The following is a 23,505-nucleotide window of genomic DNA, read 5'->3' on the forward strand; positions in this document are numbered from 1 at the left end:
CGGCAGGTTAGGAAGGAGGTCCTGGTGCTCCCAGACAAGCCGGGCAGGTAGAACCTGGCACCTATCAGCCGAAGCGATTAGACTGGGTAGTTAGGTTGCTGTTAGGCTCTTCTTCTTATTTCTTCCTTCCTTCCTTCCTTCCTTCTGGGATGGCTGCTAGGCTTCTGGCTGGATGGCCGGTTTTTCCCAGGATGTTTGCCAGTTGACATCCGGGAGCCAACTGAGCTCTGGTCTCGCTGCCCTGGGTTTTATAGTCGCGGTGGCGCATGGGTGGTGAAAATTTTAACTACAAGTACGCGTTGCTAACTCATTTTTTTACATATTGCAAACTTCGTACTGAGAAATATCAAGGTTTTGACATTGAGAAAATCACTAGTGGGAAAATCACTAGATGCACGTGACAATATAAACTAAAACTGTGTGCATTCAGACAATACAATTAATAATGAGCCTCGCAGGACTCTGCTATTCTAAACACGTTGAACAGTGTAAATGCCAATAATTGATAACATTAAAAAGAATATAGCGACCACGCAGGGTCTAATAATGAGTGAAGCTAGTAAACGTAGAGGTGGAACCGTTAACGTTTTCAGAATACATTTAAACTAAAAGCATACGCCTCGCAGGGACATTCCGCTTAACTCTTTCATCCGATTAAAAAGAATATAGCGACCACGCAAGGTCTAATAATAATTGAATGGCGACCAAGCAGGGTCGTTACAAATTAAAAGGATAAAAGACTTGGGATTAAAAAAAAAACTGCACCTGCATCTACTATGCTATCCAGTGTGTAGTGAAAAGTGCAAATGTTGAGTGCTAGGCTACAATTGAATCAATCACACGAACCAAGTTGTGTCCAACAAAAACCAAATGCCGCAGAAGCAGCACAACAATCAGCCATGTGACTTTCTCTTAGGGAAAATTCACACCGAAGACATGCGACACAAGAGTTTCACACTGAAGAGACAAGGTGCATGTGGCAAGCGACACTTGATTCTTTGCACAGTTCGCATGATGGTACCGATATAATTGCATTAATCAGTTTATTAGTCACCCAAAAAAACGTAACAAGAGACATTGTTACATGTAAATTTTTTGCAAGTTATTGAAACTCGGGAGAGGCATGTTGTACATGAGAAAACTGAGAAATAATATGCACTGACCTCAAACTGTATACGCTAGACATTCCAGCCTGAATAAAGCGAATACCTAAACACTAGAGAAATGGTTCTCAACGTTCGTGAAACCATCTCCTGGTATTTTTTTTAGTCAATGCCCTTAACCCAAGAATTTTCCTCATAAATACCTTTACAGTATTTAAGATTTTATGCACGAATTGAATTAACATGTACCTATGAAATTAAATATTGATAAATAAATTCTGGCATAATCGTAAAGAGTAATAATAGTTTCTTTACGTCTAGGATTGTTGACAAATATAAATATATGGATGACGAAGCGGTAATGTTGTCTCTTTGTAATTAAGTGATCCCGGGTTCGATAACCGGTGGAGGCACATAGTGGTGCAGGTCCTTCTTTAAACTGTAGGTAATCTCCTGATAAGTATACTTGGGCATAAAATGGACTTAAAAAACGAAAACTCACAACTCAAATATGATATTGGGAATTATGATAGTTGTAAACCAATTTCAGCAGAATCCTTCGCAGTTCAGTATAGTTGATAAGAGGGCACGGTATCACGTTGCAGCCTGGCAGTTGAGAAACAATGCACTAGAGTACTTTACCATGTTGACTGATCTATTTTGGACTAAAGTGCCTCCATATGCTGGCATTTTCAAATAAATGCAGTCACGTCGTAAATGACCAAAACACAGCATTTTTACACAATGTTGAAGGCAAATTACAGCCGATAACTGCATCAAAAAACTTGATAAAGCGAAAAGAATGTTGCGTTTAAATCTTAAAACATTGTACATATTGGTACTTTATTATATCAACAAATTAGAGGTTCAAACATGATGCCGGTTGGGCTCTCTTCCAGAGTGTAAATATAACTCGTTGGAAAGAAGCATTCGCTGCACATACACGAACAACAAACTGAGGCGACACGATGCATGGTATTGAGAAAACAGTCCAGTTCGAGAGACACGTAAGTGACATGCGACATGTGTAGCTTGTCGTGTCTCTTCAGTTCGAAAGGTTGCATTGATTACTGAGGGTTCGTTTCCAAGCGACATGTGGTGCATGTCACGTGTCTCTTCGGTGTGAATTCTCCCTTATATGTTATTCCTCAAATAGGATGTTCCACGATGCAGAAAACTCTTCTGTCTGTTCATAAAAGTCACTACTATAGTTTTGAAGCCAAAAACATTTTTTCTCCAATTTTATGTACCTGTCAGCAAAACTGTTAGTTATAACATTGTTTGCATGACCGATTCAATTGTAAGTCTCATATCAAGCACAATCCAATCAATAGTAGCGAGATGGCATATCCTAAGTACACAAGCCAATCAAAATTGAGTGGACAAACCATCACACTTTCATTTAAGTAACTAATGTAAAACTCACTGCAGTCTACTGTACCAATTTTGAACACGATTCATCCAGCTCAAACCTACATACTAGTAATATCAGCTCTGTGTTTTACTTACGAGAGGGAAAGGTATCTTCTTTATGCCCCCAACCTTCTGATGTGTGAGCACCCTCTTTGTTACAGAGTCCACTGTTACCACCATGTCACCCTCTAGGGACATGGACTTGTGGCTTGGTGCTGTTCTCTTGAAGATCATAGTCATCACGGCTCCTCTGTCAGTTTTCTGTATTTTCCTGCAACCAAGATGGCATGATCAAGTGGCAAATTAGAAACATCTTGTCATCATAATCAACTATTAACTCTTAAATGCCAAGATGCGACATGTATCAATCTTTTCACTTTTGGAACATACTGTGATGCAGGAAATATCTTGAGATACACGTTTTGAGTGCTACATGAGCCCTGAGGCATCCTATTAATATTTAGTAATATTTACTTTGATTTTGGTTATATTTGGGGGAAACAGGGGCAGTTTCCTGCTGAAAAAGTTTAGCTTTAACATTATAAAATATTTTTTTCTCCAAAAGTATCAGCAGCAAGTACACAATTCTTGCCACGAGAATGGAACACATATCACGCAATACGCAAGTACTGTTTCGAACTGTCATGTTCTGGCATTGTCTACATTGGAGCCCAACAAAGTTCAAATTTCGTAAATAAAATAAAGAAATAAGATTTTTACTTTAAAAAATATTCTGTAAATCTGTAAGTAAAGTTAACACCTGAATTTGTGCACTCTTGCAAGATGTTTGTGATGTTAATGGAAAAAAAAGATAAGGAGAGAATCAAGACACATGTGAACTGTTGCCTATTCAAAGCATTTTGTATGGTAATAAACATTTGAAAGTAACAGTGTGCTGGACTGTAGCAGAAAATGTGTCACATATGTGTTTCAATTCTACAACAGCAACTAAACATTATTAGTTCATTATTCTATTTCTCAATAACTTTTGGGTACATACAGTGTGTCTGAGAAAAAATATAGCAATAAAGAATTTAAATAACTCAATGATCGTTAATGATAGAAATGTCAAATAACGTTTATTTGGAAGAGGGAAGAAAGGAATTTTTTACCACCAGAAGGGAAAAAATCGTAACATAATTAAGCGCATGCGCGGCTTTGTTCGTTGAGTAGTCTGTACAATGGCGCCGTTTACTGTTCGTCAGAGAGTTGAGTGCTGCTTTTGGTTTGCAGAATTGAAGTCTCCTGTAACGGTACAAAGAAGATTTCGGCAACAATATGGACAGGAAGCACCAGAATGTCATTACATTGTTAAATGGCATAAACAATTGCTGGAAACAGGGTCTTTGTCGAGGTCTTTGTCATCATCAAAGCGTGAAAGCACTTCACTAGCCTAATCAAACCTAGCGGGTTTATCACTGCACTTTAGTTTCTGAACAAGCTGTAACTTGTAGGCTCTAAGCCTTAACCTTTTATGTATGATATCATGCACAGTAGAACGTGGACTTTGAAGTTGAGAACTAGCATGTCTCACAGATTTACGCGGGCTTCTCTGGAAAGCTTCCTGAACTGCAACCACTTTATCCTTGCTCACACGCTTCCGACCACTACCTTTCTTCCTCAACAAAGACCCTGTTTCTAGCAATTGTTTATGCCATTTAACAATGTAATGACATTCTGGTGCTTCCTGTCCATATTGTTGCCAGAATCTTCTTTGTACCATTACAGGAGACTTCAATTCTGCAAACCAAAAGCAGCACTCAACTTTCTGACGAACAGTAAACGGCACCATTGTACAGACTACTCACGAACAAAGCCATGCATGCGCTTAATTATGTTACGATTTTTTCCCTTCTGGTGGTAAAAAAAAATCCTTTCTTCCCTCTTCCAAATAAACGTTATTTGACATTTCTATCGTTAACGATTGTTGAGTTATTTAAATTCTTTATTGGTATATTTTTTCTCGGACACACTGTATTTCACTGTAAATACCTTAAATGGTAGCAGAATTGATAAGAAAAAACTGATGGCTGAGATCTGGTGTGTGATTACATCTTGCACCAATGCCAAAACCACGAATGTGCAAATTTTGACTATTTCGCCTAATGCATTTTTTAATACTTTATGTTGATAGATTCTTATAATAACTTATATAACATAATAAAGAGCCATACGTAGGAACATATTTTACCGATTTATTTCTTCATTTTTCTTTTCTTTTCTTATGTACACCCTTGTTTAAGAGAGCATGGAAAACGTCTAGCTACAGAATAGTATATGTAGTATATATTACTAAAACAAAACACAAGAGAACACAATGTTTAGTAATTTGGTATTACATTGTTAAAACAAGATATTACATTGGAAATTTCAGACAGGAAGACTGCCATTTGCCTCTTTCATGAGAGTTTAACCAGATATAAAACCTGTCTTTTTTTCCAGAACCTTAAATATTAAAATGCCTTATCTCAAAAGGAAGGTTTAGCATATTTGTGATTTTGTTATTGGAACGACGACACATTTAAATTTTAAAATAACAATGAGCAGAAGAATGAAGCTGTACAGAAGCTGTGGGCAAGTTAGAAACATTCCTAATATTTCTACTGTATGTATTGGCACTTTTTTGGTGTTACTATGCTACCACTTTTAGCTAATCACATCGACAAGGATGAAAAATTGATGAATGGACAATCACAGAGAACACCTATGCTTGGGACTTCAACCTGTAAACTTTGATATGATGAACCAATTTGTGCTGACACCAAGCCACATGATATCTAACATGATATGTATTGCTATCACATATATGTGTACATGCTCATAATTTACAGCTCAATAAAACTTACTTGTGTAAATCTAAAATAGGCAGCAGCTGTGCATTGGACACCACATCGCCGCAGAGGAGGATAAAATCACTGCGAATAACACCTTTTGCGTCCAAATCCCTCATTGCATCTCCAAGCGATCTGCAATCTTCGGAAACTATAATGGTAACTGTCATTGGTGAAAGCCTCTCGTTCCATTTGGACTTGCTGCAAGATGAAGAAATTATTACACTAGTAAGTATAAGAAATAAACATAAGTTTCACAATATGGAATTTAAACACCGATTTATGTTTGCGCTAAGATTTGGGAGGTGCTTGATGGGCATGTAAACATTAAAGAAAAAAAGGGGGGAGATTCTGTTGAGCATTGGCAGCTGAATTTTAGTTACTGGTAAACTTGCCAACATGTCTTGAAAACAAATTTAATTCTAGTTATTCCTGGAAAAATGGAAAATTTAACAACCGGTTTCTTATACTCCCTTCATGTGAAGCCCAGTGTGAAGACACAGCCTGCACAGTCCAGAGATTGCAAATAATGACACTACAACAATTTCAAGAAGTATTTTAACTAACGTTGGTGGACTTTACTTCACTAATAATACAACTACTAATAGTATTTTAGTTTTCCATTTGATTCAAGAGAGAAATACACCTCAAGTTACACTGGATGGAATTTTTGTGTTAAATTTTGGATGTAAATCATGCATATTAGTTTGAGCCTCATTATTGACTAATATTTCAGACATTACATTTGGTTCTAAAGTTCACTTTAAAAACAGAGTTAACTCATAGTGCAGTGGTAGTGTTGTCACCTTGTAATTCAAGGGTTCCCAGGTTCGATACCCGGTGGAAGCACATAGTGGTTTGGCTCCCACTTTAAACTGTACGTCCAGTCCCGATTAGCCTTCCTGTGTATAACGTGGACTTAAAACAACCTCAATGAATAATATAAAGTTCCAGTTTTGGTTACAGAATATCCAAGTTGCCAAAAAATAAAAGAGAATATTTAGCCAAGATTATACACTACCATGCAGTGTTAATTGGGCATTATCCATTGTCTAGTGCTTTAAGCTATACTTATTCTAACACTATGTTTTGAGAGAGCACCTCTTCTCTAGTCTTCAGGTGAAATTTCTTTTGTCCGTGATTTCACTACAAATCTGGCTCTTTAACCAATTACTTCACTGCCTCCAGTAATTGGAATACAGTAAAAACCTCATTAATTCAGACCCTGATAAGCCGAACAGGTGCACAAAAAGCAGAACTCAAGGTTTTAAATGTAGCTAGAAGTCAACAAGAGAACTTCCTAAAGAAAAGGCAGTCAACCACTGATGAAATTCTGTTTCCTGCAGACTTTGTACTGTACTGTATAGTGTATTTAGGCCTATGCCCTTTAAATACATCATAATAAACATGTTTTGTTGCTATAAACGGAGTTTTAATGCACTCTCTACTGTTTTTTTAGGTTATTACAGTTAATCCGGTCAACTTATCCCCCTCACCATTAGTCTGGATTAATGAGGTATTACTGTAATTGGTTGATTGCATGATTTCAAGTGGCAATTTTTTCAGCAATTTCCTTGCATTTAACAGCTCTGGGGTTTACCCAGGCTCTAATAAATGGGCACCTGGGGGAAGTAGTTTGCTTATATCACCATCGCAAATGACGGAGACTGTGAATGTGTGCAGGGTAGTGTAGTTTTTTAATCAAATGGCACGCAGTACATTGCAAAACAAACTACAGTCAATATTTCTGCACAACTGGGAGCAGCTTCTTACCTGATGTGTTCCTTAATTTGGTCAGCATGAGCACAACAAAACAAGAAAGTCTCCTGCACTCCCGACGATCCTAAGCATTCCAGAGTGTAGTCCAACAAAGGTGTGTTCACCAAAGGAAGCAGCACCTACAAAAAGAAATCGCAGAAATGTGATTACAAGAAAAGAATTTCCCCACTTTTTCTGTTACGAGTACATAGAGTTAAAGAATGCAGGGGTGCTTCACAGGGGGGAGGATTGTGGTGCAGATTGCGCCATCGAAATTTTGGGGGGATTTTTACCTTAATGTAATATAAAATTCAACATTTATATATTATTTCCAAAATAAATGTAAAGATGTTTATACCTTAGGTACACCATATTTAATCCATTAGATGAAGAAAATGCAGTATTTAGAGGTAGCGATGATGCCCACAGGTGGGTTAGTGTACTCATGTTACGTCCAAGCAACATTTTTTTTGGGGGGGGGAACGATTTTTTGTGATGGAAATTTGATGTGATACAGTACAGCATTTGGCACTAGTTGAATTACGTTATTAACTATCCATTGCTGTTACATAAATAGCAAATTCTAGACTGGCAAGGGAATTGTAACGGATAATATTATTATTATGGAAGTGGGGATATCCAACTCTTACACATTGGGTCTTAAATCTCCACGTGGATTCTGGTGCGGGATTGAGGATTAAACATTTGGGGAGGGGGGGCAATATCTGATTACTGAATATCATTGTTAAATCTTAGATTATCGTGGGAATTTTAGTTAGGAGGCTGAGCATTAAATTTGGGGGGGAAATCCAACTCTTGTGTATTAATATTACGTCTGAGATTGCAGCGGAAAATGTGGTTTGGAGATTTTTATCTTTTGGAGGGAGTAATATCTAGGTTGAGAAATTAAATATTGAATTTGAGGCGAGGAGATGTGGAGCTCTTAATAAAGTGTAAAATCTTACATTGTCAAGGGATTTCTTTAGGTTGCGAACATTATATTTGGGTACCATATTTAGCGATATGGTATGCGCACGTTTCGGCGCCGAACATGGGAAAAGAGAAGCTGGAAATCATTAAATATCGAGGGATCCTATGAAAGTATTGAAGTCCCATTAAATTAATATTCTTGCAAACCTGCCAAGAAACGGATATAAAAATTTTCTTGCTTGCTTTGCTCGCAATGTTGCGTTACAAAAATTTGTGTCTGGCATTTTCATGAGACGATTGTGAAGAATTATACTGTAGCTGCATTACAAAACAAACAATATTCTCGATATTTATTAATAATATAATTTCTTAAAATATAATGTTTAGTGTCGGTATACTGCTTAATTTAAAGCAGGTGAGTCAGTTTGATGATATCATTCTATTAGCGATATTATTCTATTATTGATTCCCTGTAGGCTATGCTGCAATAGTTGTACTAACTGTGTACTTCATAGTAACGCCTTGCACATTACTCGATAAAACAGGAAAATAAATATTGTCAAATTCACATTTCTAACTTATTGCAGCGTAATTTTGCTTTAGCAAGTGAGATTTGCACTTAAGATTAAATCCATGTAATTATTGCTATGGATTACTAAAAAAAAAATTAATTACCCCAAGCAGAGGGGGTGAAGGAGGCACCTTAAATATTTTCGTCCCGGTCTTAGGGATTTCTAGCCAGGGTTCTGTAATTTTCGATCTTAGGTTGAATAAGACTTTGTGTTAAATACCCAAATTGTGGGTTATTGAAATCTTGTTCCCCAACCACAAACACTGTTTAAATACATATTTATATAATTATGACACCCGAGATTGCTAGCTTTCCGCTATTTCGAAAATTTGAACCAATAACAAATATGGACAGTTTGACAGGCTATTGTATTAAAATAAAATGAATTATTACGTATTCACCAAAATATTTTGAGGGGTAATGCATCCACGGTCTAGCTGGGGCATGGAAACCTCTGTTTAAGGAGGACGGGCAGATCAAGTATCATGTTCAATAAAGCTTTCAGTAGACACGCTATCGTAATTAAATACTTCATGTGGATTACCACATGATTTGGGGGGGGGGGGGGGCACATGACGAGATTTTGGGAGATTGCGCCATTGGCCTTGAGGGGGATGGGCACCCCTGAAAGAATGTACAGAATTTTATTTGTGTAGAAAAGACACACAATGATGATATAATTAGACAATTAGACAATCAGAAACTGACTCATTTGGTTTAATGTCTCTCTCTCTCTCTCTCTAAAAGTAATCTATTCTTGTACTGGCCCTTACTTTACAGTTCTGTGTCTGTGATTTAACACTCAGTGGAAATAATGTCACAATTCCATCGATAGAAAAACATATATAAAACTTCAGTGTACCATAGAGGAAATTGTAACATCTTGAAATGCATTCCAATGTTTACAGCTGCATAAATACAATTTCCCACTTCTAAACACTTTTGATATAAAGCAACAAATTCAGAACTAATGAAGTTAGAAAGTTGAGGTAAAATCACAGATGTCTACCATTAACATTAAATAAGAATAACATATTTTCACTGTGAAATCAGTACATTTTTGTAAAACTCCCTACCAACAAATATGATGATAAAAGGTAAATAAATGAGTCCGATCTGTACTTCCTCTCTAGAACTATATTTAATTCCCTCCTTTGTTTCATCATGATTCTGAGTATACAATGCCCCCTCCCCCAACACACACATGCACGCGCCAAGTTGTACTGAAGTATGTAGAATGCAGTCTAGAACACTGGAAATGACTGTGGAAGTATGAAGATTGGAAAAACTAATTATGTTTCAAAGAGGCAGAAACAATTAAGGCACAAGTTCAAATTGTTTAACTTAAAACTAATCATAGTACACATGCATTTTTTACATGGTTCAATTTGTAGTTATGGCTGTTAATACTTACTTCAGAAGCTCAGTGATTGCTTACTGTGTTTTTTCTGGAGAATGCTTTTACCCTTCCACATACTACATTGATATTGTCTTAGATATGGATGGCTACTGCTACTACATCACATGACGTGAGGTACAGAGGGATATTACACCTGAATGCTTCAGTAGTTAGGTTAAGCAGGTCAGGTTTTACACTCTTAGCATCACAATGACTTTGTAGTTAGTTTAGGTGGGTTGGATTTAGGGCTCTTAGCATTAAAAGAACACCTCCAAGTGTTTTCAACAGCTGATCACATAGTATTTAGTCTCAACTGCATAATACTTCAAGTCACATGTAAAATTCAGCAGTCATTGGTGCCGAAGGTAACAGTTCGCCGATAGTTTTATGATTTTTTCAAATTCTCCTAGCAGAAACACCAATTGTTGTAGAATTTCGGCAATCATTGTCACACGAAATTTGAACCTTCCTTAAAGTAATGAACACTATTTGGATTTTGAAAAACGTTATTTATGTTGGTAAAAAAAACCTTAAGATTACCTTACGCAAGCATACACACTGCCCATGGACAAGATACTCTCCGTTGACAGAAGTGACATTAAGTATCGTAGACTAGTGCGAATGAATGTAGAAGTAATTTAGAACCTTTTTTTTAGGAAGCATTTAGGGATTTTATTTTAATGCTAAGAGAACTATACCTGACCCACCTAACCTACCCACAAAAGCATTCGTTTGTAACCAAGGCGATAGTAAACAAATGACTGCTGGCAAGTACAGATATATATATAGAAGTACATGGAAGTGAAAAACCATTGTCAAGTAAACATGCAGTAAGTCATCGCTAAAACTCTGCAGTATGTTTTAACAGACGTAAATCGAAATCGAACCATGTAAAAATTGCATCGATGAAATTGCAATAAAACAAAAAGAACTTGGGTCGTGCCAAAGATTAGTGTAAAAATGGACATTAAAAGTTTAGTATCCCTGAAACGTCTGAAATTCCTTTATTTTCTTCTTTTCCACATTGGTACTTACATATTCTGCATTCCTAAGCATTCTTGAAGGTGGCATTTAATTTTTTTCACGCAAATAATCGCAATTTTCGACATATCGAGTAATTCTTGTTTGTTCGTTTTCACTTGCGTTACACGCAATATGGTGGAGATGATGATAATCAGTGGTTATGCAGTGTTGCAACCATCTTCACTGAGAAATACCTACTTTCGTGGTACTGATTTTGTAATTTTTTTCCAGGTTCGAAAACCTCACGAACCATGCAGGTGGCCCCACAAACCATTCATAAATAGCCCCACGAACCATGCACGGCAAGGTTAGGTTAGGTTCGGTTAGGCAAACAGTTAAAATTGTCATTTTCAAAATTATCATGTTCTTGGAAAACAAAGGTGTGGTTAGAAACACTGACTGGGGGTTACATCATCGAACGCACGCAACATTCGATTCACGTTGTGGAAGGGCATAGAGGCAACAGCTTTCGTGCATTGGAGAGACATTAATCTTCAAAAATACATGATTTACCGGCGATATAAATTAAGCGATGGGAAAAAACACTTCCACGACCTTTCAAAAGTGTACGGAAACTCAGTTCAGTAAGTACTTTCTCCTGTAAAATTGAAGAAATATGTTTCGGGCATACTAAAATTTTATCAAATGGACAACTCGCTGGGAAGCGCAGATGATTGTGTACGCTATTTTTGAAATCACGTTTTCTCAGATATATGATACTCTGTGAATCTATCAACTGCTTTCATTACTTTCCCAAAGCTTCAAACTTAGGTCCACAATCATTTCCAGTATTCTAAAACACTCCCAAATACTCCTACAAAACTTGCAAAAATTATTAGACATTCGTAATTGGGTAACACTTTACTATACCGGAGACGGATTTCTTCAAATTTACAGGAGAAAGTACTTACGCAAATCATTTTCTGTAGCGTTGTTGATGTTCGGGAATGTAGTTTTGATCCATTTTACTGCGAATGCATGTGGTTTTCTAAGAAAATCTATTTCCGACGCACTATTGCTGCTGCCGCCATTCGGTTTCTGCACGAGAGCACAATACGCGCTATTGCTGCTGCTACAAGCCGATGTTGACCGTATATGCTAAATTGAACGAAAGGAGTGCTAATGGAACCTAATCTAACAGGCCTAACCTAACCTGGTAGGCATACCTCGTCTCCGTGATGGTTCGTGAGACTATCGTGAATTTTTGGGTAACATTATCGTTTGAGGGAAACGGATTCCTTCAAATTTACAGGAAAAAGTACTTACGGAAATCATTTTCTTTAGCTTTGTGGAAGTTCCTGAATGTAGATTTGATCATTTTAATGTGAATGCGTGTTGTTTTCTGTGAAAATCTCTGTCCGACATGCTGTTTCTGCTCCCGCCATTTGCTTTCTGCACGAGAGTGCAATGTTCTGTGTGTTAAGATGATGCAAACCTATAGCCAGTGTTTCAGCCTCGCCGTGTTTTCACTAGAACATGACGTGTCGAGTATTTTTAATTTTTTTTTTTTAACTGTGCTTGCCTAACCTAACTTAACCTAACCTAACCTTATGGAAAATGGTTTTTGGAGCTAACGTGAATGGTTTTTGGGGCTAATGTCAATGGTTTGTGGGGCTAATGTCAATGGTTTGCGACGTATTAGCATAATATCAAATCCGGGCACGAAAGTAGATATTTTCCGGTAAACCAGGTTGCAACACTGCATAAATCAACAAGCACTCTCAGAACGCCCCTAAACCAGTACGCTATCACGGCCATAATGTGTTACAGATTCGAAACAACAAGTAACAGTAAGTACTCGTAAATAGAAGAAATAGACATTGATATGCATTATTTCACTTTAGGAAATGTTCCACATTCGAAAATAACACGTTAGCAATGTAAAGAAGTCCGAAATATATGATTCGTAGGTGTTTCCGTCATACGATAATAGTACCAATTTTTGGGCTAACGTCAATGGTTTTTGGGGCTACCCGTTGATGGTTTGTGGGAAATAAGGAACAACAGTAAGTACTCGTTAATGTAAGAAATAGACACTATTTTCGTTAGAAATTCATTATTTCACCAAAAGAAATGTTCTGCAATGCAGAATAGTACGTTAGCAAAGTAAAAATTGCGAAATATATCATTGATAGGTGTCTCCGGTATAGTAAAGTAGTACCCGGAATTGTTACCAAAATTAATTTGCAAGGAATTACGCCATGAAGAATACGTTAAGTGAGTGAAGAATTTCAGAAACAAAAAGAACATGCCTGAATGCAACAACAAATTAAGTCTTCCCTAATCCACTATCAGATGTCAGGAAGAAAGTTTGGGATAAAAACTAGAAATGTAGGATCGTCCCCACTGAATCAGGTCTGGAACTCTTGTATTACTTGCTGCAAGATCACATCTTGAAATATGCATAAAGTGAACTTACGCGAGGTTTCCTCAATGACACAGGTGCAAATCGTACATTAAAGCTGTCAGCAATAATTACAGCTTGGACGATATCCTCTTTCTCTACGGCATTTTTTGCCAGCTGGCCGCTTTTGCCTTTACTTGCCATCTCTTCCTTTATATCAGTGTTTCACGAAATATTCGGAATTTACATCTGGATGTTCCCTTCTCTGCAGTCTCACTAAACCGTCTGAGTACAACAACGCATTTTAGGTTGTCCAGTTTATCGTACAAGATAATAAAAGTCTTTGTACACTTATACAATGTGATACCACTGTCACGAATTTCACTTAGAAATGCATCAACATATGTTTCTTCTTAAAGTGTACGATGTAAACAGAATTATCATGTAAATGTTACATCGGGATCAGCATGAACATAGGTGTGAGTTTTGGCTGAAAGACATTTTAATGCAAATATAAGATTGAACAGGAGTATCAATTCACAGCAAATTTATCCATTTAAATAAGTCTGGGACTTAGTTAAATGAATACATATCCATTATACACCGTTCATGATGTATACCAGAATGTAGAATAAAAGTGGAGTGGAGATGCAAATTGTCCATCGCGATGTATATTCTCTTTGTTTTGCGAAATGGAAACTTCAGGAACTGAAACAAACGCGAAATAAGCTACTTCCAACCATTACACCAACATACCTAAAACTCATTCCATAAAACACGTAGAAAGCAAGAGAAAAAGTAATGGAAATAGTCTTGGGCAATTTAACGAGCAATACTTGCACATTCTACTCATCTACTGTCCATTTGTTTGAAACACCGGACCGGTGACAACATAGCAAGAGTTCAATGTGTTTTATTTTACCTCGCTTTACTGCCACTTTTGGCTAATCGCGAAGATGAGGATGAATAGTGATAAGTTGAAATAATGGATAAAGAATTCGCAACACGAACCCCACATTGGATTTTTATTATACTGGCTGAGTGTCCAGACGTCAGCGCCTCGTTAGTCTGCAAAATACAGTCCAGATTAAAGTGTTCGTCCTGAGAGTGCGACAAAAAAAATATAGGAAATTGATATTTGGCATTATTCCTGGTTTGTGAAGTAATTTCCACAGTGTTGCATGCCTTTCCTCCCTGATGGCATAGTGGAAACTTCATTGCCTTGTAAGCAAAGGGTCCCAGTGGAGGCACATAGTGGTTCAGATCCCACTTTAAACTGTAGATCCAGTCCAATTAGCCTATCTGCTCATATTGGAGTTAAAAAAATCCATTTTATGCACAGATAAGCTAATTAGGATTGAAGCTACAGTTTAAAGTAGGGTCTGAAACACTATTTGCTCAACTGGCAGTGGCGTGCGGTGCTAAATCAGGCAGGGGAACAGGTGACATGCACTTGCCCCCTCCCCTCCCATACCTATCGTAATATAATACAGTAGACCAAGTAAAATTCAACCCTTGTTCAAATGAACCAAATAAACATACGAAACATATGCTGAAAACTTTCAGAAGTCACATACATGAAGCACGTTAAAATTATGAAAATACCAATGTTAAAGCAAATATGATATAATGTAAAGAAAACATTAAAAACAAAATTGTTGATGCGCAACATAGGAAACATTAATAAAAGCAATTTATGAGTGATCAGAGAAAAAATGTTTTGTTGAAACCGGTTTCATCTCTATTTGTAGATTAAGTTGACATTTTTTTTATACTTGAGCATTGTAATTCAAACGTCCTCAATGCAATAATGGCAATCAGATGGCCGAGATTTTTTATGACGTCCACTCATGGGCGTCCAGAAGGGGGCAAGGGGCGGCCTTGTCCGCCCCCCCCGGAAAATGAAAGTCAACAAAAATTATATATTTGTCACATATAATTTCATTTCAGCCACAATAATATGTGTTAATTATTGCATGAATATGATAAATTCAAATTCAAGCAATGTTTTTTTGAGGGTACAACACTATTATTGGGGAAAGGTACCTTGCTTGTCCCCCCTGGAAAAAATTCTGCGGACGTCCATGCGTCCACTACATTTGTAGAAATTGTGACAAAACCCGAACTGTTCCAAACTCCCTTCTCGGGAACAAACAAGGACAACAATAATTTGCCACTGGAAGAGTATCCAGTTACAGAGTTGTAGTAACTTGTTTAAAAATGCCTTGTGTACGATTTAGTTTTAGTTTCTAATTCGGTTAGGATAGGTGTTGGTTTGCTGTCTTTTCTGTAAAGTTCAATGAACTAAAATCTTTCGTCTTCAGCCGGTCGATCATACAACACTCGCAACATTCGCTTTGTCCTGCCGCTGCGTGGTCTTGGGGCTGGTGGAACAGGTGGATGCGAGCTGTTCCCTCGGAAGCTATTTCGCAGCGTTTAGCCAAGGCATTTAGCAGACGCTTAGACTGTAGAAGATTTTTCCAGTTCGTTATGAATGACAGACGCAATTTTGCAATGAGATTAGGAAACTATAGACTTACTACACTCAAAACTATCACTACGACGCAATTAAACTTTAGCACATATGCAAAAACTCGAAGGAAAACGAATTCGCTATGTCTCTCGTAGGGAACAGCTAGAGAGTTCAGCTTCCGCGGCCTGGTCGGAAATACTCGGCAACAGACAGCAGAGCGTGGGACGACGAGGGTGGGTGAAGTAAACAAACGTCCAGTCACGGTGAAAGTTTTTCTTCGGCGTGTTGATTTCGGAAGAAAGAAGTGTTCTTATTATGTAATTATAGATAATTTAAATAGCTAAAAAGGGCGATAAGTAGAAGGGAACAGCCTGTTCCCTCTGTTCCATGGAGGGACCACCACTGTCAACTGGGTATCGGACTCTGGGATCTCTAGGGGAAGCTTAACACCACAGATTACATATAGGTTCTTAACACAACCTGTAAGTGGTCATGCACGGATCATCATGACCTGCACCTAACTCTTGTTTCTTTACCAATCCGTTAGGGTTGAAGGTAAGTGGGTCATACTCGCAGTAGCTTCTTATCTCCATCTGCCCTTCACACTTCCACAGGTGATATTCGGTTTGCGTTCATGTACCGGCAGGAAAAGTTGACCCACCGCGACCGTTTAAGTTTCTGCAAATATTCAGTGCTGTCAGTGACGTGCGGTGACGTCGACACTTGGGGTAGCAGTCAGTGACGTGCTCAAGGGTGGGGTGTGGGTCACACCCCTCCTCCCTTTAGGGCCAGTATTACTACAAAAAAGAAGAATGTCAATAAGATGATAAGATTTCAAAATTATGAATGAGTACTATAAAAAATTGCACGTAACCCCCACCCACATTCGAAAATAAAAAACAAAACTATTTGATTTGACTCTAAGCCAGAGATCCTGGGTTCGAATCTCGGATTGGCCATTTGTGTTCTTTGTGTGTGTCCCTTCATCAATTTTGTCGTACCAAAGGTGGCGGAAAAGCGAAGTAAAATAAACCAAATTGAGCAATCAATCAATGATTTGATTTCATTTTTGTTACTTAGCGTCGCTTTTTTGTCACATTTGGTTAATTGCGAAGATGATACGATGAAATTGATGAAGGGACGAGCACAGGGAACGCCCATGCCCGGGTCGGGGTTCGAACCCTGAACTCCTGGTGTCGTAGCGGGCTGTGATAACCACTTCCCCACGCTTGGTTGATTTGGTGACAGGTAACAAAACACAACACACTTTTTTGTAGTTTCTTCAATGATATTCATTTGACATTTTGAGTTCTGAGATACATTTTTTATTCCAAATTATTTCATTATTCACTGCAACACATAGGACAAGAATGCGCACTCATCACGTGTTCGAATCCTGGCCTGGATTGTTCATATGAGGTCCCTTAACCAATTTCATTATATTATCACTCAATCCTCATTTTCGCGATAACCAAATGTGGCAGAAAAGCGAAGTAAAATAAACCAAACCAACAACAATATGAACACGTGTTCTCTTGCCCAAATAAATACATCCGTATTTATGACTGTTAGAGACCAAGAGTAGTATATTTAAATAAAACACTACTAAAACGAGAGTCAGAGAGAGCCTGAGCACATATTTATAATTTAATCATTATATATTCCATATTTGAAAAAGAAAAAAAAGAAAGCATAACATTATTGTCTGCACATAACACGTTCCCATTTCATAAATAATAAAACTACATCCCATATTATACATACGCCCATATTGTACAACGTGTAAAAGGTTGTGTAAATACAGAGAACCTAAGTATTGTAGAAAATTTTACCCTGAGTTCTTTATAGGATTTACAAAGGAATCGAAGGGAAACGAATCCCCTATCTGTCCTATAGGAGATAGACTGGGGGACCTGAAAGCCTGGGCTTTCAACCATTGCAGCGAGGGGCCAAGGGAGGTAGAGGTAGAAATCTTCCTTTTCCTTGGGCCGACCGTTTCTACCTGGAAACTGGTCTGGCGGAAGAAGATCGAGCTAGGGTATCCAGCTAGCTTTGCCCGCGGAGAACCCGATGGACGAGAAGCGCGTGGAAAAGAAAGTGTTGCGTATGAGCTGTGGTGGCTTTAATAAGGCAATAAATAATGTGATTTGAATATAATTCGAGATGTGAGATAGATTGATCTATCTCTGCTAGACTAGCTACTCCTCAGTGCACGTCACTGAGTGCTGTTTCACTAATGTAGTATTCTTACTTATTGTATTGTAAAATGTCTAATTGAACCAATATCAGGTGTGGGCCGGAATGTAACACATGATAATTGGTTCACTAGTGTGCCATTGGCTGGATAACTTCTGCACCAACACAACTTCTTTTCCACTCACAACAGTGGGGGGGAATGGTAAAAGTTTACTATCCGTCGGACACCTATAACTTCTGAGTTTTCGTCAATTTTTGACATTCGTACTTACCTATCTGCTTCGGGAATGGTTTTTGGGGCTATCCATCCCGGAATCGGTGCGAAATTTAAACAAAAAAATATTTTCGTTTGAAATTTTTGACTCAAATATCCCACCGATTCCGGGCTCCGCCCCTAGGGTAATTGACCTACCGCCCCCAACCGCTAACGTGACCCTGCCTCCGCTCCGGCTCCCCAGCTTTTTCCATAGACTCCCTGTTAAAGGCATGTTAGAAATTGGCCGGAGTCACCTGCCCCAAATGAGCCCCAAACTTTTAAATTTGAAGAAATCCGTTTCCAGGATACGGAAAACTTACCTGAATTTCACACAAAACACCTTTCCGATGTTAGACAATACTACAGGAACTTATTACGGTAAGTAGTTTCTTCTGTAGAAATGAAGAAATCTGTCCGACGGATAGTAAACAATTATAACACCATTAAGCCTTGTTTCCATGATTATGAAAAACTAAATATGCTGACCAAGGCAGTAATTTATTTTATTAAAAACATAAACTAAACGTAACGTTTCAACCTTCTAGCAAGGTCTTCTTCAGACTCTGTATCAAGTACAAAAGTAACAAGATACAAAAACAGGGCATTATATATACACAAACATTACTCCCTCCAGACTATTTAGAAAGTTGTTTGGAACTTTCTAGCAGGTGACTTTCACTTTCCAACTTTACTTTCACCTAAAAGGCTAAACACAATTACTTCCATATAGAATGCGGCTGGACCCCTAATCTCACGCTCTTTTCCCTTCATTTTTCTTCCTTCTCCTCTCCTCTTTCTCTCTTGTCCTTTCCACTCTTTCTACATCTTCTTCCATTCTTTGTTTAACTTCAATCCCCCATTCCAGTTCATCGTGTCTTCTTCACCTTTCTTCTCTATTTCCTTGGCTTCCTTCCATTTTCTCACTAGCATTCTCTTCTCCCTTCCTATCTGCTTAGCTTCATCCCACTCTATATCATGTCCTGTTTCTCTCGTGTGTTTAAATATTGCATTTCTTTCTCTCTTAAGTCGTACATCATCCCTATGTTGTTTCAACCTGTCTTTCAGCCTCTTTTTCGTTTCTCCTATGTACACACTCTGACATTCTTTACATTTCACTTCGTAGATAATCCCTTCCTCTTCCTCTTCTCTGTTTTCCTTTTTCTTGTTTGCATTCCTCGCTATTCCTAAGATGCTTCTCCCTCCCTTCCTGTAAGTTTTAATTCCCGCTTTCTTAAGCACTTTGCATATCTTTTCTGTGGTCTTCCCCATACTCCTTATTCCAAACCTTCTCTCTTTTTCTTTCTCTTCCTCTTTTTCTTTCTCTTCCAATTCTTCCCTGCCCGTTTTCTTCCTTCTTCTGTTTATGTCCAGTCTATCCTGCTTCTCATAGCCATTCTTTTTCAGCTGTTTCCATAGGCTATTTATTTTGCCTTCTTTTTCACATTCTTTCATGCATATTTTCTTGATTCTGTCCTCCATATTCATTATAAAATTTATTTTTGTCACCTCAGTTACATCACTTATGTACTTGATACAGAGTCTGAAGAAGACCTTGCTAGAAGGTTGAAACGTTACGTTTAGTTTATGTTTTTAATAAAATAAATTACTGCCTTGGTCAGCATATTTAGTTTTTCATAGTAAACAAGTACCAAAAAAACTCTCCTCCTTTTGAAATATTTTTTAACACTAGTTTCGTATGTTCTCAATAAAGATAAACGTGTCACATTATTATCAACTATGCACAAGAGCAAGTCCATTGATCCACAGACTGGCGACAGAAGTTGTTACATTTTACAACATAACAAAGCGGCATAGACACGTAGGATGAAATGTCATAAGCTACTCTGTCCTTAGAAAAAGCAACAGGTGGCCACTGACGATATTTTACAACATGCTAAATGTAGCAGCCATAAATGCTTTGATTATATATCTGCACGTAACAGCAAGGATGAAAGCTGGTGCATAGTAAGGAGAAAGTACTTGAAGGGATTAGTCATGTGTCTGGTGAGACCACATAAGGTGTCGTTTGGAAATTCCAGGTCTCAGCAGAAAGCTAAGAACTGACATCCTCGAACTTTTGAAGGAATCAGATCAACCACCTCGTAGTGATGATCAAGAACAAGAAAAGTAAAATAAAAATATGTGGAAAGTGCATGAGAACTGGCAATAAGACTCCCCAATATTGCGTGCTTTGTCAGATGTCAATATGTGTGATACATGAAAAATTCACCTGTGCTTGCAAAGAAACTAATTATCACCTAATTTATACACAAATGTACTGTATTTCTTTCCTTATTATAATACTATTAAAAAAACTCTCATTCTATGTTTTTCCTTAAGATATTATTCGAAATACGCAAAAATTGTGCATTTATCGAACATGTATTTACAAATATTACTAAGAACACAAAAATATTAGTAAAAATAAATGTATATTTATTTATTTGTCCCATGATATAAAAAATAACAACCGAAGGAGAAAACTGAATAATATCTTTAAATATTGAAAAGAAGAAAGTTTAAATTTGCGGGTCGCAGTGACTCTTTGTGACCACCACAATAAATTGTGAAATGGGCACAACCTCTCCTGGGTTAAGTGGTCGTGCAGATCACAATAGTGATCCACTCCTTTATATTTGCATTGTTGACTTGTGATGGTGTTACCACTGTGTGGCATTGGAGTAATTGCAGGTGTTGAATTTTACACGCTTCAAGTAGATGTAGCATTTGGTACACTATACCGGAGACACCTATCAATGATTTATTTCGCAATTTTTTACATTGTTAACGTACTATTCTGCATTGTGGAACATTTCTTTAGGTGACATAATGAATTTCTAACGAAAATAATGTCTATTTCTTACATTAACGAGTACTTACTGTTGTTCCTTATTTCCCACAAATCATCCACGGGTAGCCCCAAAAACCATTGACGTTAGCCCAAAAATTCACGATAGCCCCACGAACCATGGGACGAGGTATGCCTACTAGGTTAGGTTAGGCCTGTTAGGTTAAGTTCCACTAGCACTCCTTTCGTTCAATTTAGCATATACGGACAACATCGACTTGTAGCAGCAGCAATAGCGCGTATTGTGCTCTCGTGCAGAAAGCAAATGGCGGCAGCAGCAATAGTGCGTCGCAAATAGATTTTCGTAGAAAACCACATGCATTCGCATTAAAATGGATCAAAACTACATTCCCGAACATCAACAACGCTACAGAAAATGATTTGCGTAAGTACTTTCTCCTGTAAATTTGAAGAAATCCATCTCCGGTGTAGTAAAGTGTTACCTAGCATTTATGATGTATAACATAAACACAGTTTTGTTGAAAACTTAATTTTTGAAAGAATGAATTTTAGTTTTTAAAAGGAATATATGGCATTTAACACTGTTCCAAATTTGACTGAAAAGTTAATTATTATACGAAAAAGTGTATTTCACTTCAGGCATGGTGGTATTTGTAGGTAGGGAGGGAAGATTCTCCCACCTCAGGTTCTAAATCTCTAGCCCTTGATGGGGGAATACTATTTTATATACCACAAAACACAGACACGCCTTCACAGCACATTATTATTATGGACCTTAAGACCTTGTTTCTACACCGAACCCTCAAAAACCAACATTTTCTATCCTGTATGTATGCATCCAGAGAATAAATTATTTGGTTTATTTTACTTCGCATTTTTGCCAATTTTGGCTAATCGTGAAGATGATAATGAGTGATGATATGATGAAATTAATGAATTGACACTCACCGATGATGTGGTACAAATTCCAGGTTGCACTGCCACTTATTTCTTCTTTTATGTAGTATACTAAAAGCAATAATATGCAAAAAGATTACCATGTTAGCAGAAACTACTGTTGATTGAGTTGCTGGGTTTAACCACTACCTCTTAAATATGCATTTATCACTTTCTATGCATGCTGCTTATTCTATCTTATTTCTTTGCGTTAAAGAAGGGCTCCATATTTTGTCAGAAAGTCTTTACACTTTAGAGGTTGACCCTTGTCTTAGTCAATCTGTTGGTAGTTTCCGGCATAAAAAATAATTCCCAGTGGTAACTGTGAAGCAATGCCATGAAACTGCATACAAACGGGATAGAAAATGCCAGTTGCCACGTCCCTCGCGTAAACACCTACCAGCTTAGCACAGGGGAGAGACAATGAGATACCTCTGGGCACAGATCAGGGTTACTAACGCTACAAATATATGGAAAGAAACAACAGATTTAACCCACTACTGAGGGTACAATTTGTTCTATATTCTTGATTAATTATGTACAAATATTAATTAACTTTTGAAGTCTTTTCATACAGTAATGTTCTTCTATTTTTATTTTTTATTAATTCTAACCAATCTTCTTCGGGCTTCTTCTTCTTATAATCAATATGGCATCTTCTTCTTATGGCCTCTTCTTCTTATAATCAGTATGGCATCTTCTTCTTATAATTAATATGGCGTCTTCTTCTTATAGCCTCTTCTTCTTATAATCAATATGTCATCTTCTTCTTATAATTAATATGGCATCTTCTTCTTATAATTAATATGGCATCTTCTTCTTATAATTAATATGGCATCTTCTTCTTATGATTAATGAATCTTCTTCTCCTTGCATTTAATAATTAAATTGCCTTCTTCTTGCAATTAATAAGGCTTCTTCTTCTTATAATCGCTAATATTCCTTCTCATATATATTTACATCTTTATTCCTCATCCTTTCGTTACTCTTTATTTACATCTTTTGTTTCGTTCCTTGATTTTTCTAAGGAACATTTTATATCCTTGCTATCTGGATTATTCTTTGTCCGTGGATCATTAAATGAGCTTTCCTTTATATCTTTGTATACACTCCCTGGAACGGTATGTATATCTATGTGCTGCAACTTATATCCACGTTCTTGTTTAGAAACGTCGTGCAAAAGACCCAGTGGATCATAATTGATAATTGGAGGTTGTATTATTTCTCCTCCTTCCCTTACTCGTCTTGCCAGAATAGATTCTCTTGTTTTTCTACCTCCTCTCTTTCCTCGTTTCTTTGGCATCCCTTTATACCAATTGACGTAAATATCGATCTTCCAAATAAACAAAGAGAAAGCGGTTAGTTAAAGATCGCCGCCTGGCCGGCGCTAACCTTAACTTGGAGCTACAATGTATGCGCTTCCAAATGTGCTTGGGTGCTGCCGAGAAATGGAGCTACACCAG

The 23,505-nt window shown here is 37.5% G+C and overlaps 1 protein-coding gene across 1 annotated transcript in view; it reads right to left on the minus strand.

The window, feature by feature from the left end:
- Positions 1–13,797, minus strand: part of eIF2Bepsilon (eukaryotic translation initiation factor 2B subunit epsilon) — a 39,176-nt gene extending 25,379 nt beyond the window's left edge. The window contains exons 1-4 of the mRNA XM_083134133.1: positions 13,448–13,797; positions 7,121–7,245; positions 5,363–5,548; positions 2,613–2,787 (exon numbers count right to left, since the gene is read on the minus strand). Of these exons, the coding sequence (XP_082990259.1) occupies positions 2,613–2,787; positions 5,363–5,548; positions 7,121–7,245; positions 13,448–13,576 (615 nt within the window). The 5' untranslated portion in view covers positions 13,577–13,797. The remainder of the gene's footprint in view (positions 1–2,612; positions 2,788–5,362; positions 5,549–7,120; positions 7,246–13,447) is intronic.
- Positions 13,798–23,505: the final 9,708 nt, after the last annotated feature.

This window comes from Lepisma saccharinum, chromosome 13, assembly GCF_977018435.1.
Source record: "Lepisma saccharinum chromosome 13, izLepSacc3.1, whole genome shotgun sequence".
Lineage (NCBI taxonomy): Eukaryota > Metazoa > Arthropoda > Insecta > Zygentoma > Lepismatidae > Lepisma > Lepisma saccharinum.